We start from the raw sequence: 19,602 nt of genomic DNA on the forward strand, positions 1-19,602 counted from the left end.
ATTATAATAAATTTATGTCAATGTCATTTTAAAGAACAACAAAAATATAAATAGTTTGGAAAATATAATTTCTATATTTAATAATAATTTAGTTAAAATATTTTAGATATAATATTTACTAATTGTTTAAAATGTAATGTATTTTGAAATGCACAGACTTCCTGTAGAACGAGGAGACATGTAACAAAATGTCAGCCTTGTGTTGACGGTAATATTGAAAGAAATCAAAATAAAAACAAACCGTCAACAATGTATTCTGACGACTTTGGGCAAGCAGAACTAGATGCTTTAGAATCTGCTAGAAAGCATGTAGAGAATATGCTTAAGGTAGACAAAATTATGTATAAGTTTGGCAATAATCATAAATAAATGGGCGTTGGCCAATGCTAGGCTTCGATTTGTGGTTGGAGGAAGTGTCAGACCGGCGGTAAAGTGCAGTCCTTCAGCCTAGGAAGATTACGTTTGTGGAGGCCTAGACTTTACACTTGTATTAAATAGGCTGATTAACCAACTGGACAAAATTCATTATTCATATTTGTAGTGAAATTGTTTATTTATGTTCAGAATTATGTTTGTTAGAGATTTTTTCACCATCTTTTTTCTAGCTAAGGAAGAGTAGGAGGCCTAGCCTAGTAGGCTAGACCTATGAATAATATCTGTAAAATACCTAGTAACCTGTATCATATTTTTCAGCGACCTGATCAGTTGGAGAAGGTAGAACAATATCGAAGAAGAGAGGCTCGTAAAAAAGCAAGTAAAATTTGAATTTATCTACAGTATTTAACAAAAACAATTTATAAACATGAAAAACAACAAATACAGTACTACTACACATATGACATGGAAAACCAGCAAGAGTTCGCACTTTGAACAAAATCTGCATTTCACAATGAAAAGTCAAAACGTGTTGTATACTTATTTTAAGGTGTATTATGTTTTTATGTTGCTAACATAGGCATCTGTAGAAGCTCGTTTGAAAACAGCAATGCAGTCTCAGCTTGATGGCGTTAAAACAGGATTGATGCAGCTACGCAGCGCTCATGAAGGCATCAAAGAAATAAGGCAAAGGTATACAACACAACACACACACAAAATGTCAGAATACACAGTTAACTTACGGTTAATTTTTTGCTGTGGAAACATGACCATTTATTTTTTTAGCCACTGTAAATAATTGAATGCCTTTTTTTCTTTCTTTGATCTGTGTAGCACAGTAGAGGTAAATGAAAAATATCAAGAATGTGCTGAATTAGCGATGAAATTGACGTCTGTAAGAGAGGTTGCCAATGAACATAGTCAGGTATGGACGTACATTAAAAAGCCATAAAGGCAGTACATGGTTTAAAATGCAGTTTATGAAGTATAGAATAATCAACTAACTAAAAATGCCAAAAGTGTGGTTTTCAAAATGCATTTTATTTATTTATTATTTATTTATTTACTCAAATTCTCACAAAAATGTACATACAAAGAAAGAAAAAGACATAACATAAAAAAAGAACATTCAGTGAAGGATGGGACCAACAGGTGGTAAACACCTCTAGAATGGTCCAATCCCAAATTGCACAATGAGACATGAAAAGGTTTATAACATTATAATAAATATTTAAATATAATAATTTGTATTACTTAATATTAAACTAAGTTTATGCTTTAGTGTGAAAGAATTTAGGACCTTTAAAGCTGTGTTTTCACACTGGACTCTTTTTGTATAAAACATATGTCCCCAAAGTTGTACTTTGACAGAAGCTTACAAAAATTATCAATTGCAACTACTGACAAGTTTGAATTCAAATTTTTCACTTTTTAAATTGTTTTTAAATACTTATTCCTCTTGCAGCTCGCAGCAGCAGTAGAGAATCTGAAACACATCTTTACAGTACCAGAGACAATTGAGAGAACAGAACGTCAGATAGAAGACGGACAGTTACTGCTTGCTCACAAAGGCCTGATGGACTTGGAACAGTCTAGGAACGACCTGTTATTTGAACTACACAAGCAGCCGTCTGAAAATCCTACAGATATCCATCTACTGGAGCGCTATTTCTCAAAGGTAGCTTGGTCTTTTAAGCTCTGTCTACACTATCAAACTTTATGTGAAAAAAAAATGTGATGTGATGAACACGATGATGTCATATCACTATACCATATTTGGGTATATCACTATCATATTTGGGCACAGCACACTTTTTTTGTCAAACTAGTTTGATAGTGTACACAGATTTATGAGCATCTTGACTGTCTGTATTAAACATTATACATACAGAAAAGCGTCATTAATTGCTATATATATACATTGTACATTATGCAATATATTATTTTGTAAACGTTCTCATTTTGTAGGTAGAGCAATTATCTGGGAATATGTACCAACAGATAAAGTACCTAATGCAGAATGTGTTTATGGTTGTGAGGAATGAACCAACTAAAGTTGTTACGTGTTTACGAATCATTGAAAGAGAAGAGAAGTAATTATTTAATTTAATAAATTGTTATTTCACTCTTCCCTGATTTCACAGATTATGTGTTTCAGTGTGTGTTTTTATCATCAAATTTCATCAATTAATGTTTTTTTCTCAGACTAGACAATGAATGTCAAAACAAAGAGCGTATGGTTAAATTTCATGCTCCTGGTCGACCAAAGAGATGGAAGGAAAAGATGTTTCATGAGCTTGAGAAATGTGTCACATACAGGTAAAAAAAACATTCCTACACATTTTCAATTAATCTAATTTACATATACATAACATAACGTTTACTACTAACTACCACAGTAGTAGCTAGTATTTATTTTTTACGTTTCTTTGACAATCTGTCTAATATTTTCTAGAATTGAAGGCAATCAACTTGAAGATCGAAGCCAAGATCGGATGTGGTTAGTGCGCCATCTAGAGTTAACGAGGCAAATTATCTTGGAAGATCTCAGAGTTGTAAAAGTTAGTGCAGTCATGAATCTATATTATCCATTCAGTAAACTCTGCAAACACCAGAAAACTAAAAACTTAATGACATCTTGTGTTCATATTTTTTCAGCATCTATGCAGCCCTTGTTTTCCACCTAGCTACAAAATATTTGAGTATTTTGTGAAAACGTACAAGGATTCACTCTCAATACATGTAAGTAAAAAACATCAAATTCAACTAGACAATGCAACCCCTTCATCTTCATCAGTGGAAAATTATGGTTGTTCTGAGATATACAAAAACAGATAAATGAAAAACTAACAAAAACACTTACAAAGTGTCACTTCACTCTCATACGGTATACTGATAAGTATTCAGTGTCTTTAAAATATGCTGAAAATATTTGATAATTAATTTGAATTAAAGTAAATTATATGTTTTATTACAGCTGCAAAACATGATATGTGATGAGCTGGAACACAATGAAATCATTTCACTGCTAACGTGGCTTACAGAATATATGTAAGTACCTTACTGTTTCTCTTACTATTTTGGTGGTATCTTACTATTTTGGTGGTATCTTACTATTTTGGTGGTATCTTACTATTTTGGTGGTATCTTACTATTTTGGTGGTATCTTAGACAAGTTGAGTGGCAAGTTGGCGTCGCATCCCATGTCATAAAATGAGTGCATGCAGATTTGAGGCACTCTTCATTCATAGTGACAATTCTTCAGACCAGTTTTTAACTTTTCGCATTTCAAACAAATTCTGTAATATTTGTGCCGTATCAGTCTCAAGTCTGAGAAAACTGTACCAGGTCTCATTATAAACAAACCTGATAATATTCTTTTTTAGTGGGCCAAACTTGATGGCGCATCATGAGCTAAATATAGAGGTGAAATTATTAGAGCCTTTGCTGCCCCCTCGTGAAGTTGAGACTCTACAACAACAGTACTTAAAGACATTACACGCTAACATCCAGAAATGGATTAACAATACCTTGGATACAGATATTAAGGTTAGAGCTACATTCTTGACTCTACTAGCCTAGGGAGCTTTCAATTTTCTGACAACCTAAGTACTCTTGTAGTTACATCAGTTAATTCGTTGTGCACTTAGATGGATATTGGGGTGTGCTTCCTCACTCAATTCCTTGATACAGCTTTGACACATTCTAGTTTCAACAATGCAATGTCCATAGGTCATAGGTCAAATTGAAAGTTAGGTTTCATCATTAAATAGGAATGGTATCGAGAGGTTCCGCCAGAGGCAGACAAGGAGAGTTACCTTCATACGTCGCTGCCTGTAATCGTGTTCCAGATGATTGAGCAGAACATGCAGGTAGCCGCTCAAATCAGTAAAGATCTCACCACCAAAGTGCTTTTATTGTGTGTGGAAGTGCTGCAAGAATTCATTGAGTTTTATAGATGTAAGTTTTTAAGTTTAATATAAACGGTATAGATGAGGAAATATGTGCTACAATAATTCATTGAGTTGTATAAATGATTATTATATTTATAAAGCTTGGTCTACACTATAAAACTTTATTTTTTCCAAACTAGTTTGATAGTGTAGACAGAGGTTTAATGGTATAGATGAGGAAATCTGTTCGACAAGAATTCATTGCAATGCAATTAATTACATCTATAAAATGCAATTTGCATTTTATAGATGTAATTAAAATATATTGTAATTTTAAACAAAAAGAAACTCTAAAGGCTCTGTCTACATTATCAAATTAGTTTGACATAAAAGTATGAAGTGCTCAAATATGGTAGTGATACGTCCAAATATGGTAGTAATATGATGTTATCATGTCCATATATGGGCACATCACTTTTTTTTTTATCACATAAAGTTTAATAATGTAGACAGAGCTTAAAACAAACCAGTAAGATGCTAAATATTATTAACTACAATATTGATGAGTAAAAAATGTCAAATTTAGGTTTCTGAATCTAAATTGAAAACTTGTTAAAGCTCTTTCTACACTATAAAACGTTATGTGACAAAAAAAACTTTTTTTGTGAAACTAGCTTAACTTTAATATCAAATACAAACATGCTATTTATTTACACCAGCTTCTATTAGAACGTATAAGGATAAGCACATGCAGGACCGCAGTCAACCACGTCACTACTTCCAGTACATGGTGGCAGTAATCAACGGCTTTCAACAGTTTGAAGACTTCACAAGGCAACTTGAGGTAAGCATGTTCAATTTCTAAATATACAGATACTAAGCTCTGTCTACACTATCACACTTTATGTGACAAAAACATGTGATGTGCCCATATATGGACAAGATGATGTCATATCACTACCATATTTAAAAGTAGCTTCTCTTCTAGTAAGCTAAATTAGTTTAATCATTCACTATTTTTGTTTGTTTGTTTTTTTTATTTAAAGCGTCGTCATCTGAACCAGCCACCAGGGGAAGGGTCAACAACTGTTTTCCAGAGTCTAATGGATGCCTTTGATTGCTTGGCTGGCGAATGGTAAGTCGTTTTTTGAGTTTTTTCAGAGCTCTCCTAAGAATATATAAATGAAACAAGGCAGGAAATCAGAATTGCTAGACTTGTTTACTGGACAAGTTTAAACAATGTACTATAATGCTGATTAAAAACCTAATGATGAAATTGTTATGTAACTCTATTTTTTTACTCTAGTCTTGGATTTCTGTTGGATGAGGTTTTTCTTGATTTAGAACCACACAACTACCAGCTGTTGACTAGATCTTGGTAAGACAACAGCATACTACTACTAACTACCACTGATTGCTACTGATGCTATCAAGGGCAAATATCAATTTCTACCGCATAAACAATATAAATACACAGTAGAAAAAACAGTACTTTAAGGTTAATTCTTATATGGAGCATATAACCTAGCTATCGATGTGCTGTATATAATGTAAAATATAAAAAAAAAATTGGGAAAGAAAAGTCTTCAGTTTGGTTTTAAAGGAGTTAAAATTAGCTCACTGTCGGATTTCACAAGGTGGGAGCTGACACAGCAATATGTAGGTTTTTGTGAGCTACTTAAGTAATAAAACATACATGCACAATATATTGTTGGTCTCTAGTAAATATCTTTACCAAAAAGCTAATAAGAAATAACTACATTTTTTATTAGGTATCAGATAAACGGGTCGCCCTCTGTTGACACAATTTGTGTGACGGTGGAAGATTATTACAATGATTTTGTACATCTACGTAAACGGTACTTCGTTTCAATAATGAAAGAAGCAGAAAAGCGGGTCTCATTAGCGTACATCACGGCACTCATTGAAAAGTAAGTATTATCAGGAATCAAACACAAGTACCAACAAATACCACTGATTAGTAAAGCTTCGTTCACACTCGTTCCATTTCACAGAACGGAAGACGACGTCATAAAATTTAAAAAAAATAAATACTGGCAAAATATACAAAATTGCATTCCATAACCTTTCTTAAGCTCTGTCAACACTATCAAACTTTATGTGACAACAAGGTGTGATATGGCCAAATATGGTAGTGTTGTGACATTATCATGTCTATATGGGGACATCACAATTTGTTGTCACATAAGTTTGATAGTGAAGACAAGGCTTTAGACAGACTACAGAAAAACTAGTGTTCTGAAGTTTGTGACCTCAGCCAATCAAATCAAGCTTTGTAGTCATGTGATCTTGCAAGACAAAATGACTATTTATCCGAGACGTAAACCATATCACTACCATATTTGGGCATATCACTACCATAATATTATACTGACTTTGTTTTCATGTAGACGAATGATATTCAAGACTTATGAGGAGAGGAAAACTGCATCAGAGAAAATTTGCAAAGAATCTGAACAAATTAGTAATTTGTTTAGGAGACTTGGAGATGAAGGGGTTTGTTTTATTTTAATGCTACATAAAATATAGCAAATGTAGTTAGTCATTTGTTTAGGTGATAAACGGGTTCATTTTAATTCAATACTAGATACTATTAATTTGGGACCCAAAAAAATGTTTCCCCTTACTGTAAGTGTCCCAAAGGAGGGGTTAAACTGTAATTAAAATGAAGGCAACATAAGATTGAAACTCTAATTGTCGGTGGTCAAGGGACCAAACAGAATGTCCAGTTGTTGGTGGTCAAATTAAATGTAGTCATGTTTCTTTTTAGTCTTCTCCTATTGATGCTGTGTCTGTGATGGTGGAGCTCATTAGACTCAGAGATACATCCTTACTTTCTCTTGAGATATCGGTACGTTCTCTTTCAATGTATTTGAATAAAAAAATATATAAACATTTTTAATATTTCAATATGCTTTATCTTAATGTTGTAAATTGTTATTAACGTTGTTATCATTTTTCCAGGGTTTAGTCAGCAAATATCCTGATGTCCGAACAGATCATGTGATCAACTTGTTAGCAATGCGAGAAGACTTGGGAACATCCAATGCCAGACAGGTAAGATTATTTAGTGTTTATTTTACATGTTTATCCTGTTGTGTGCACAAAATGAACCTAATTTATAATCATCCTTAAGGCCAATTTGCACAGACGAGCGGTGACGGTAATGAAAATACTGTATCAAGTCTATGTTATCCTTTACGACCATTTACACGAAGCACGGATACAGATTCTATGTGGTACAAGCTACGTGGTTTTTCACTTATCGTTGCCGCTTATCTGTGTCAATTGGCCTTTAATTATATTCTAAAGAGGTTTCTGCAATCTAGTTCAGAGTCTGCCTCTACATGCTTTCAATCCATCAACAGCATTATATCGTATCGTTCTTGGGCCTTGGTCTTTGCCAATTTACTGTCATGAAACTTCAATTGCTATTGTTTCATATTCATTATTTGTAATCGTAATATATAACTTCAAATAACAAAATATTAAACTTCCATTTCAGATGGTGATCGACACCCTTGAAGAGGATGACAGGCAAAGATTTGGCCAACAACAAAGAACTATATTTTCAGAAATTAGAACTAAATAAAATAAACTTTGAGAAGACTTAAGTTAAGAAGCTGCTGCACAAATGCATACAAGAGGAAAGAACTGGCTGCAATTTACCAGGATGGAAGTATTTGGACTTAACCATATCTCTGATGGCATTCAAGTACAGCAACCTTTAAAGTCTAATAAAAAACACTGAACAACGACTAAAACTCATATCAAAATAGATTTGCATGCTTTAAAAAAGGTTGCATGATTATGTGATGGATAAAGTTGAATTATAACACAAGTTTACTTGCTACATTATGTCACCAGTTTCGATTCTGGTGATGTTGGAAGACTTTCTTTAAAGTTCTACAAACGAGATGATGTTGGAAGACTTACTTTAGTTAGAGTTCTACAAACGAGATTTTAATCAAAATATTGGAATATGAACCATGTATATAATGTAATTATAGATAACCTATATAGAATGCAAATAATAAATCATGTTAAAGCATCCATGTTTTGTAGTATCTGTGTTTATTACATTACAGTAGTTGTACAAAATAGAATATAGGCATTCTCAATACTTATGTATTTTAAACTGTTCAGTATCTTCAAAGCTTTCCGATACATACAGCATAAGAATAGGCTAAATAGTTGCAAACCTTTTTAAAAAAATGTCAACACATGTTTTAAGTAATTGCTTGCCTAGAAGGTTGGTTCAGTTGAGTTGGTTCTTACATCACTGACCGTCAACTTGGACAGTAGCAAGTTCCACTGGTCAACTTCATTTACACATGCAGGCCAGTGAAAGATTTTGTAATCTTGATCTCAGACATTCAATGTTTGGATAATCCAAAGTAGAGAAATTTTGTCAATGTCTAATAGTGAGTAGAAGTGGTGACTTTGACCAGCAGAAATTTTTTTTCCTGAAACGTTTGAGACTTGTGCTGACCGTTGGTGTGTATCTTACATAATTACAGCATCTAAAGGCATCACCTTGCATCAAAAACCACCACTGTAACGTTTGGTTAAGAAAAATGTGTAATTATTATAAAAATGTTCTAAGCTATTAAATTGATAAACAGTACTGAAACATTTTTTTTTACATAGAAAGTTGCCAGGTTATTTATACACTATCTTCAGTGGTTTACATAGAAAGTTGCCAGGTTATTTATACACTATCTTCAGTGGTTTACATAGAAAGTTGCCAGGTTATTTATACACTATCTTCAGTGGTTTTGTTAATAGAAAGTTGCCAGGTTATTTATACACTATCTTCAGTGGTTTTGTTAATAGCTGTTAGGTAAAAATATCTCTCTTTTAATCGATTTTAACACTTCACAGTGATTTAACTATATTTTAACTAAAATAAAAACAAAATTACATTAAAAGTGATTTAACAAAAATTAAAAACTAAAAAAATAAACTGGTAAGAAATTAAATATTGCATTATGAGAGTTAACAAATGATGCATGAATAGTAATGAAGGCTTGAATATTAATGAAGGCTACATGCTATCTAGATACAGCTTACAATTGTGAAAGGAAGTCATTGTACTTATCTGACAACAACAGGCTGGTATTCTAATTACTAATCAGCCCCTTTGTTCTTTGCTAAGTCACTCACTAACTTTCTTTCTTTCAAGAACTGTACCCTAATCAGGGAGCTGCAAAAAACTGTTCACTCGTGGCCTCCATGGTTCACTTATATTCTCAAAAGCAATCTCTCACATGGGAACCTAAATTGCTTTTTAAAATGATCACCTAACCATGGAGGATTTTACTAGGTTAAAAACATAATTTAAAAACTATCATACAAATGTAGACAACAAATAAATAATTGGCAGCCATTAATCCATTAATCTGGTACCAGTACTTATCTGGTACCAGTACTTCTTACAAATGAAATTACAAGAAATTTCACAAAGATGTATTGTCCTCAAAAACATTTTGCAGTTTTAATCAAGTTATTCACTTCTGTGTAGAAAAAAAACAATAATGATTTCATCATAATGATATAGAAAGACCAAAACAAAGTATTCTGGTTTACTAGTTAATACTATTGTTTGCTTTCAATTAAGGTGGTTTTTTTTTTCAGTTTCAATTTTTGTTAAAAGTGAATAACTTACAATTACAGTATGTGACATTACAATGGCGTATTCAACAATCAACAAATTTTACAAATTATTTTTTCAGGGGGGACGATATATAAAGATATCATGGAATATTAATATAAAGTGTAATAACAAAAAGAATAACAAAATAACTAAAACTAACATTATTAATATCATAAAGGATACTTCTTTTAGTCCTTTTCTTGTACATTATTCTGTAACCACATTCTCTGCATCTGATTGGATCTCTTGGTTTTATCTCATTCTCTTGATGACATTCTAATCAACAAAAACACATAATTTTTAGATATTTTCCCTTTTTATTAAGCTCTGTCTACACTATCAAACTACTTTGAGAAAAAAAAAGTGATGTGGCCAAATATGGTAGTGATATGCCCAAATATGGTAGTGATACAGCATCATATCCATATATGAGCACATCACATTTTTTGTCACATAAAATGTTAGTGTAGACAAACCGTTAGATTATTTAAAGGTATGCCTTCAAAATACATATTGCAAACTATCACTGCATTATTTTTACTGAAAATAAAATTTTTACCTGTAAATAATTTGGTTTTATAAATTCTATTACCTTGTCTTGTTTTTTATTTTATTTTTTTTTAATTTAAAATTACACATTTTTTTTATTTCTTTACAGTTGTTTCAATTTTTGAACTCTAATTTTAATGTTTATTTTGTTAATTTACTGTATATAAATTGGATGTGGCTCTAATTACATACAATATAATTAATGAATAATAATAGTTTAATTAATAAAACTAATTCTGGTCAATATATAACTTGTAAAATAAACACAAACCATCAAAAGGATTATAAAATAAAATTAACAGTTAAAATTTACTAAATTTTACACAGACTACAGTATAATATGACAACATCTTTGTTTGACTATTAATGATCTCAACAAAAAGTCAATGTCATTAACAAGTACTGTACCAAAACAACAACTTGTATATTTTGTAATTACTTTGTAGAACCTGTTACAAACATATTTAATATTCTTTAACTTGTGCTAGAACGAAAACAATATAACAATTTAGTTTGTTTCACTTGAATAAAAGAGAAATGTTGAGACAAGCATGGGTGGAGATAGTGCATTTTGAACAGTAAGTATCCATGGAATAAGTTTTCCATTGTATACATGAAAAGGTTCTTGCATAATATTGCTAATAGGTCGTTAAAAACTGACCCATGTCTTTGTCTGGACTTTTTATGACCTGGGCCACTTAAATGTATTGTACCATAAAGGAATTGGCTATTGAAACCATAGTTAGAAATGTAAAATAATTTTAAATACTATCAATCAATCATCTCATGTTTCTAACATTCTAAATATTAGAATGTGCTGTATTTATGGTAAATAATTAATGAAGACTCCCTGGCAATGCTTACAGAATCCCCCACCCCAAAAAAAAATTGTCCCCACCCCTTTTTTTTCTGAATTTAGTCAACTAGTTGTAAGATTTGTACTCAAAAGGTCAGAAAAACATTTTAAAGACAATCCCTGCTTACTGTAGTTGCCCAGTGTATGCACTTTAGGTTGTCATGGGATCTTTTTTTGCAAGACCTTTTTTTTTTGCTATTGAGGTCTAATGAGTACTTTTTTTTTGCTATATTGAGGTCTAATGAGTACTTAGAGTGACATACTTACCTCCACATATATAGATCATAGCCTGTTTTATGGGTGGGGCTGGTGGTGCGGCATCTTTACCTTGTTCCATGGTGTTACCACTGTTGTTTTTAATTTAATTAAGTGTTTCCTGAAAAAGGTCAATTTATTATTCTTAATCTTAATGAAAAGTATCTTGACTTTTTTAATCAAAATTAATTGATTTATAGAAAATATTATTATGATCATATTCATATTATTTTAATCGTAATATTACATAAGATAATTCCATTGCAATAGTTCAGACAACAAGAATGCTACTCAATTAAACTGTGGGTATACAGTAGGCCTAGGCCCAGTTCAGTCAGACTAGGCCTAGTTATGATAGGCTTTTTTCATGCACTATCTACCTAGGCTTAGGCCTAGGGCTAGGCCTAGGCTATATCATATGTTGTCGGTGTCAGTGAGTGGTATGTGTGGGCTAACTAACAGGCCTCAAAACGCTACCAAACACTTTAAATAATCATAATAAGCTATAAATATTTGCGCCAGAACATTATAATTTCCTTAGTTTACATGGTACTTCATCATTTTGGTTAAAATAACTGAAATTTCAATAAAATTACCGTCCAATGTTAATCTGTAGGCCTCGCTCACACGCCGCGCGCACGGTCGATTGATTGCTTAGAAATTCTTGACGACGATTGGGCAAACCTAGTTGTAAGTTCCAGACTTTACCTAAATTGTAACTATTGAATATTTCAATATTTTTCAATAAATAAGGTAAAAAAGATCACTATTTTGGTAATAACATACCGTTATAAAAATAATAAATTTAAAACATTTTACTCAATACCCAAAAGTGTAAAAATATTTAAAACAATTTAAGCTGTATTTCAAGATTAATCATTAAACGGCTGGACTATGAAGATTATGATTGGGAGTCCGCGAAACTTGAAATCAATAATCGACTTCCAAATCAAAGAAAACTGAGCGCCAAGAGGGAAGGTTGTGGTGTACTGTTTACACGACGGACAGATACTTTTGTAACAAATGTTTTGTTTAACTATTTGCTATATTATAGGAACCACTACGACTATATTTATATAATATAATTTTCAAGGTACACTATATAATTAATTGAATATTATTATCTCATTTTGCAAAATTTCTCAGGCATTTTTATTTTAGTATTGCTGGAACAAAAATGCCAGTGTGTGGAAGGCCCTCTCTGTTGTTCTGATCAGCTTGTGTACTGATCGATCCGATCGATAGCCGGGCGGAAGGGGTCGTGTTGCGGCGCCAATTTTTAGCCTTGCCAAGCAAATAATATTTGGTCTCTAATTCTGAAAATTAGTTGTTAATACATTTATAAATCAAGTAATTATAAGGTATCAGTTAGGCTAGGCCTACTCTTTTTGTTTAGTAATTAGCTACTTTGGTGGAGCTGGTGCTGTGTAAAAAAATAAAAAAATAATTTTTGTTTTGCCTACATACAGCATAATGGACAAGTTGAGCCGCCCGCCAGAAAAACGTTATTTTTTATGGAACGCCAGATGCTAAGTTTCGCCGGTGCTCGTTCTATTTATATTATTAGGGATAACGATGTACATTCAAACGTTTATATATCATGGTTTTTAGTATATATATTATTAAATATTATAATTAAAGAAATAATTATGAAAATCTGGCTTGTAGATTCCAAAATATAAGGCCTAAAACATCACCGAAGTGATCGTTTTTTTTAAGCCAAAAATGACGTAAACATGTTGCCCCTCAGTCGGCAGTTGTATGAACTAGGCCTACTCCATTTTTCGGTAAAATAATTACATAAAATCATGTTTTTTAGTAAAATATTTTGTGTATTAATTAACATTGTAAAATTCAATAAAATATGATATTAAAAGATTAATAAATAAAAAATAATATTTATTTAACCTCATTCGAAGAATGTTAATACTCTATTAATTAGTCCTGAGAGACAACGTGACTTTACGTGGTAGGCCTACACGCAAGAAAAATTATGGAGTGCACTGAATTTTTTCCTCGAAAGATTAAAAACAATTAAATTATTAAATATTACTACTTTCCTTTGCTGTGTTGTTAATTGTAATATGTAATTATATATTATTTATTTTCATGACACAATAAACCAACCATGAACTTATGTACTAGGACACCACCCTAATCACTACGCGAAATGTAGTAAAAGACGCATGCACTGGGCGTTTCATAGAAATCACCGGCGGCTCAACTTGTCGGTGGTCCAACCGGTCATATCCCAGCATAATAGTGTACAACAAATAATATATTGTTGGTATTTTATTTTAGTATTTTTTTCTTTTTCAGTATAAAAAATTAAATAAAGTGCACCAATATGGCAGAGGCATTTGCTTCTTGTACGAAGCGATCACGAAAGCAGTCTTCAGTCAGAAACATGTCAAAACGCTCTCAAACATGGCCGCTAAGTCAGACGTCTACACCAGAAAGACAAAACTCAAACATTTTAGGATTAACGTCACCATTTCATTTTAAATGCACAAAGCAAACACACGGCGAATCACCAATTTTAACGAGTACACCGTGGGCATTCCGCCATCATTCCGTAAACTCATTACTTCAGGAGACGGACTCAAAACCTTGGATGTCAGATGACTGGTTGACCCCTATACAGTCAAAAGAAATCAATATCGATGGACTTAACTCAGAAATCAACCTAAAAGACCTTGCCAAAAATCTATTTGATGAACCAGAAAATAATGAAGAATCTAGTCTAGAAAACTATAAAAAAGAAATAAAATCAAGTGATGACGGATTTGATCAAACACAAGAACCACCATTATCGCTCGTCAAACGTTTATCTTCATTTGATCAGAGTTCGCTAGACAAATTTCTAGTTGATAGCGGATATATTTCTTCCTCGCTAGACAGTACTTTTTTAATTGGCAAGAAAATGGGGTTAAGACATTTGGACGTTATATCAGAATTGTTAAATGTGGAACCTAATATCGTTGACCAAATCGTGTCTTACCTAAGCCCTGATGATATTCAAAGGTAAACACCAGTAGTATACTGCTGTAGCTTGAATTTAAATGGAAAAAAAAATCTTATTTTTGTGATAAGTTCTTTTTAATTTTACTGTTTTTATTTGACATTTGACCAACATTCCTTGCAAATTTGTTTTTATAGATTTATAATTTCATTCATTTACATACACAATTTTCTATTGGATCCACCAAACATCGGCCAGCAGGAGAATGTGATGTGTCTCATTAGCTAAAAGCTTTTCAACGACCCAACATCATCAAGCCAGTATGAGCAGCTCCCATAATGCTGCATCTAGTAATCGCCACACTTTTGTTGACCCTGCCATGTCAATAAATAATTAACACTTATAATTTGTTTTCTTTTTTTAAGTTTTTCCTGTGTTTGTAGTTCATGGAAAGAATTCAGCGAAGATTCCAAATTAATTCAAGATATTATGAAACAATCGATAATCTCTCAAAGAAATAAGGTACATAAAAAAATACTACATTACAGTACTTACTGATTCACATCTTTTGGTCTTTCAGAATATAAACGCAATGTTTTATACATTTTAATATGAATTTTTTTCTTTTAGGAAAATTACAGGAGAAATACGAAATTAACAACTTCAATGAACATACCATTAAAAACAGTACAAGAGTGCCACTCGCCTCTCAAAACACCATCGTCTAGTCGGTCATCATCCTGTTGGTCATCGTCCAAGCATAACATGTTCACAAAGGTATGTAACCAACTTCATTAAGCAATATGCAAAGCTCATTTTCTGGAAATCATCATAAGCCAAAGTCTTAACAATGACTAAAAGGTGCGTTACTTTAAGTTGGCCTATGATATTATGAAATATTGAATTAAAGATAAATATTTAATATTTCAATACTGCTCTGGTCTGACAGTATCTATCTTATAATACAGAGTATTAGTTTCTTAGATATTGTTTTAGAAATAAGAAGTACTGTGTTTTACCCCCCATTTAACCCTCGCATGAAAATATATTGTTAGATTTAAACAGTTGGTATAAGTAGAATATTTAAAGAAATGTGTTTTTGTTTAGGCCGCTTCTGAGTTGCTGTCTGATGAAGTATTATTAAAATGTCCGCGGTGCTGCTCTCCAGCAAAACTGAGTATGAATAGACAACGAGGTAATTGTAAACGGCGTTCATGTATGTTTGACTTCTGCGTGTCTTGCCAAATCAACTTCCATACCGGAAAATGTAAAGTTAGTCAGAAGCGGACAATTAAGAAAGGGGGTGGCGTCGGAAGTAAAAATAGCAAAAACAATCTACGCCGTCTTTGAGCTTTTTTAATTTGCGTAGTAATGGTTACATACAATTTATCAAACTGTTTGGTGTTTATTACATGTTAAATTGTGAAATGTATTTTATGACACAAAATTTTAATTGCTCAATTTTTGCAAAATATTCATTTCATAAATTTTTGAATTGAACATTTAAATAGTAATTTGATGATCGAATAGTTTAATGTTTCAATCAATGATTGTGCTTAATATAATTAAGCTATTTTTAATCCGAACTGAAATGTTATATATAAAAGACCAATTTGGTGATTTCCATTTAAACTGATCTACAGTACAGTGTAAGTGATTTTCATTCAAAGTTTTTTAAAATAGTAACAGTATTAACTGGGAACGGTGTTAACTGGTACCGGTATTAACTGGTAACAGTTGGTAACAGTATTAACTGGTAACAGTAACTAGTTGATTCCCTTAAAGTTTGTTAATCGTGGCTCCCACTAGAGACACAATGCAATGTCGTAGACACAACTCCAGCAAGTTGATCGATGACAAGTTACAGTTTGAATAATCGCTTGTGACTGGTCAAATCACTTGTATTGAGTCTCTAGTGCGACCCAAGCCTAAGGTTGCTGGCAACCTGTACCACAATATTGTCATTTTATAGAAAGTTTAGCTTACTTGTCATACCACTAACGGCGACCTTTTGTTGTCATGCAGCTGCCACACGCAAAAGATTTTTTTATTTGACAGGCTCGTAGTAGAATGGCGCGTAATAAAAATGGCATGGTCAAGCAAATCTGATTTTTTTATACAATTAAATAATAAATATCAAAATTAAAAGTATACCATGACCTGTTTATTTGGAGCAGTTTGGTTGGTATCATCAAATTGTTGTACATTTTTGTAATAAATTGTTTAAAATTTGTATAATTGAAAATGTGTAAATATTTTTGTAATTACACTGATTATATATTTTCACTTATAATAAAGTTTTGCTAAAAATGATTTTAAATTTGTCTTGATTTATATTTATTTGTATTAGTAAATCCTTTTACTGAATATGTCTGGCATTTGAAGTAATTTTGAATTTGAGATTAATGATCTTGGAGAAATCACACCTTACACAACATTTTCTTTCTTTATGCAACAGTCGTGCTGGTCATTTATTATCCACAATACCAATAGTTGATCATAAAATAAGAAAACAACCCAAATATTTCAAACAATTTTGAAATAAAATAAAATTCTTGATTATCATGATTTTAGTTATGCTGCCCTCTATGCAAAAAATTGCTTCGCCAAACATAATTCCCATCAATATTAAAGTAAGTAAATCAATAACAAAGTCAAGGCTGTCATAACTGTGCAGAGCTGACAGGAGTTCAATAAAGGAAACTTAATGTACATCCTCATATAAAATAAAGGAATAACGTGTGCGATCCGATGTTCTAATGAATGTAGAAAATAATTAAAAAATCAAACCAATTGTAAATGACATCAACAATTAATGTTGGATTTACTTAAAAAACTATTAGATTTAGACAATCTATACACATACTACTACTACCAAGAAATGCATATCTGTTCACTAAATACCAAGTTATGACTGTTTTAGTCACTATCTGTGCTTAGGTCTTTTACAAATTTGTTTTATTCTTTTGTATTTTCACTCCTTTTGCCATTAAATTTACATATATTTTTGACTTAATTTGTTATTTTACTGTTTTTACTTGTTTTAAAGAATTATGTATGCATGTTTTAACCTTTTATTTTCTATAAAGAGTTATTAGAAAAAATACTATTTCCTACACACCTATATTTTCCGTATAATTCGCACCTATACACTTGACTATAATATGGACAACATGGAGACAGAGACTGTGCCTGGAAATTAGTAGTTACATAGCTTATCATTCTGTCCCGTTGATAAAAAACAATTACTAAAGTGTTTAATCTCATTCACGAACCAGTTAGCTACTACAAATAAAAATTTTTAAAAACCACAAATTGCCCCTTCTGTCTTGACCAATAGCAAATTACTAAGTGTTTCATCTCAATCACGAATCAATTAGTAGTTAGGAAAATCCAATCCTGTCTTCGTTTTCACAAAAAGAGTTTCATCTCATTCACGAATCAATTAGCTAAACAACTTATCAAAAATATTCAAACAAACTTATACGATATTCAAATATTGTTCAGCATAATGCAATTTGTAACATTCAGATTACAAAACCTTTTAGTTGAATAGTTTTGGTTAGAAAACATCTGGGTTGTTCCCCAAACAATCTCCATAAAAGAGATGTGTTCAACATTGCATTGTCAGATAGATTCATCTTTCAGCTGAAGTGTAGAGAACATTGAACATACAATTGTAAGTACAGTATTACATTTCTTGTTCTTTTTTTGTCTTTTATGAGATTCACTCACAATTATTTAATTCCTTACAATTATCACAATAATCTATATCAACATTCATTGTCAACAACTTTTGTTTCAGTAGAAAACTTTCTCTGCAGCTAAGTTTTGTTCATGTTTTTGTTATTTTGAGTATTTTACATAAATAAAAAAGTTAAAGTATTTAGAAAATAGACTGAAGTTATATCAAAATATACATCACTTAATATAGATTCACTATTGCCATTAGAACATCACAAAATAAAATATACTAATATACCACCAGTAAATAAAAGTGGTAGGGTAAAAACAATACTAGAACACTAGTATTGTGTCGGAATCATATTTATTATATTGTTATTATTTAACAATTGTGTGACATTTTTAAATTGCTAAAATAATATTTTTTACTTTTTCCCATTTTTGTATGCTTTTCTCTCTTATAAACTATATCACATTCTATTCTGAATAGAATTCCTTGTTTAAAGATTTCCATAAATTAAAATAACTTTTATTTGTAAAATCAGCCAGTATCTTTTTGTTTATAAACCGTGAAAGCAGCAAAGGTATATATAAAATCAGTAAGAATATTTCTTGTTCCAATTACCAGATTTTGAAAAGACATGTTTTATGATTGGTACCTTTAAAACAATCTCTATTTTTGTCCAAAAACCTTCAATAAATTTACAAGAAAAAAACATATGCTCCTCATCTTGTACCTCTCCACATCTACCACATATATTAGTATCCTTTAGTTTCCATATAAACAACCTTTTGTTTGTTGCTAAAATTCTATTTAAAAATTTGTAATTAAATTGTATTAATTTTTTATCTTTCATTTTACAAACTTTAGATAACCAATCAATATTCAAATTCTCAAAATATTTTGAACATACAATTGTAAGTATTACATTTCTATTGGTACATTAATTAAAGCTCAGGTACAGGCATGAATTTTAAATATAATATTTGGTTAATTGTACATAAATCAAATATTTGTAACAGAAATCAACACGAAAAAACATGAATTTCCCTTAATATGGCCAAATACAAAATTTTGCAAAATTCTTCCATAAAAACCAGGAAGACCTTTTTCCAGTAGTTAGGTAGTTAACCTAATGTAATAACATGTCTTGTGACTCCCTAGAAGGTGAAAAAAGATGGTGGATATACGGTGGATAATTTTTGCTATAGCATGAAAATAAAAAGTTGAAGTTGAATAAAAATTCCAGAAATGTAATATTCAAGTTATATTACCTATTATAGTCATCTGATAACATTTTTTACCCCACTGTTTATTTTTCGTAGCTTTTTAAAATGCCCCTCTATTTAC

At 31.5% G+C, this 19,602-nt stretch overlaps 2 protein-coding genes across 3 annotated transcripts; both read left to right on the plus strand.

Moving 5' to 3' along the window:
- Window positions 1-200: 200 nt before the first annotated feature.
- LOC140039969 (exocyst complex component 3-like) lies at window positions 201-8,449 on the plus strand. Of its 2 annotated transcripts, none has more exons than XR_011842681.1 (20): window positions 201-327; window positions 694-750; window positions 956-1,068; window positions 1,210-1,300; window positions 1,841-2,053; window positions 2,344-2,468; window positions 2,581-2,694; window positions 2,831-2,936; window positions 3,034-3,117; window positions 3,353-3,426; window positions 3,762-3,924; window positions 4,149-4,335; window positions 4,988-5,112; window positions 5,315-5,403; window positions 5,575-5,646; window positions 6,041-6,199; window positions 6,680-6,785; window positions 7,060-7,140; window positions 7,261-7,346; window positions 7,795-8,449. XR_011842681.1 is itself a non-coding variant. In XM_072085562.1 (20 exons), exons 1-20 carry the CDS (start codon window positions 250-252, stop codon window positions 7,879-7,881), a joined length of 2,217 nt encoding a protein of 738 aa, XP_071941663.1. In that variant the 5' UTR covers window positions 201-249; the 3' UTR covers window positions 7,882-8,447. The 2 variants fall into 2 exon arrangements, 1 of the variants encoding a protein (XP_071941663.1); XM_072085562.1 differs by having other exon boundaries at window positions 7,254-7,346; window positions 7,795-8,447.
- Window positions 8,450-12,578: 4,129 nt separating this feature from the next.
- LOC140050073 (F-box only protein 43-like) lies at window positions 12,579-16,741 on the plus strand. Its single transcript, XM_072095085.1, has 5 exons — window positions 12,579-12,698; window positions 13,925-14,629; window positions 14,993-15,089; window positions 15,198-15,344; window positions 15,675-16,741. Exons 2-5 carry the CDS (start codon window positions 13,953-13,955, stop codon window positions 15,915-15,917), a joined length of 1,164 nt encoding a protein of 387 aa, XP_071951186.1. The 5' UTR covers window positions 12,579-12,698; window positions 13,925-13,952; the 3' UTR covers window positions 15,918-16,741.
- The last annotated feature ends 2,861 nt before the right edge of the window (window positions 16,742-19,602 follow it).

Source organism: Antedon mediterranea, chromosome 1 (genome assembly GCF_964355755.1).
Source record: "Antedon mediterranea chromosome 1, ecAntMedi1.1, whole genome shotgun sequence".
Taxonomy (NCBI): domain Eukaryota; kingdom Metazoa; phylum Echinodermata; class Crinoidea; order Comatulida; family Antedonidae; genus Antedon; species Antedon mediterranea.

What these genes read in the sequence shown, in the direction of transcription:
- LOC140039969 (XM_072085562.1), top strand. Translation starts at nt 250, where the DNA reads ATGTATTCTGACGACTTTGGGCAAGCAGAACTAGATGCTTTAGAATCT. An exon ending in TTGCCAATGAACATAGTCAG is followed by an intron (nt 1,301 to 1,840) that starts GTATGGACGTAC and finishes TTCCTCTTGCAG; the next exon opens with CTCGCAGCAGCAGTAGAGAA. An exon ending in GGAGACTTGGAGATGAAGGG is followed by an intron (nt 6,786 to 7,059) that starts GTTTGTTTTATT and finishes GTTTCTTTTTAG; the next exon opens with TCTTCTCCTATTGATGCTGT.
- LOC140050073 (XM_072095085.1), top strand. Translation starts at nt 13,953, where the DNA reads ATGGCAGAGGCATTTGCTTCTTGTACGAAGCGATCACGAAAGCAGTCT. An exon ending in AGCCCTGATGATATTCAAAG is followed by an intron (nt 14,630 to 14,992) that starts GTAAACACCAGT and finishes TCTTTTTTTAAG; the next exon opens with TTTTTCCTGTGTTTGTAGTT. An exon ending in AGCATAACATGTTCACAAAG is followed by an intron (nt 15,345 to 15,674) that starts GTATGTAACCAA and finishes GTTTTTGTTTAG; the next exon opens with GCCGCTTCTGAGTTGCTGTC.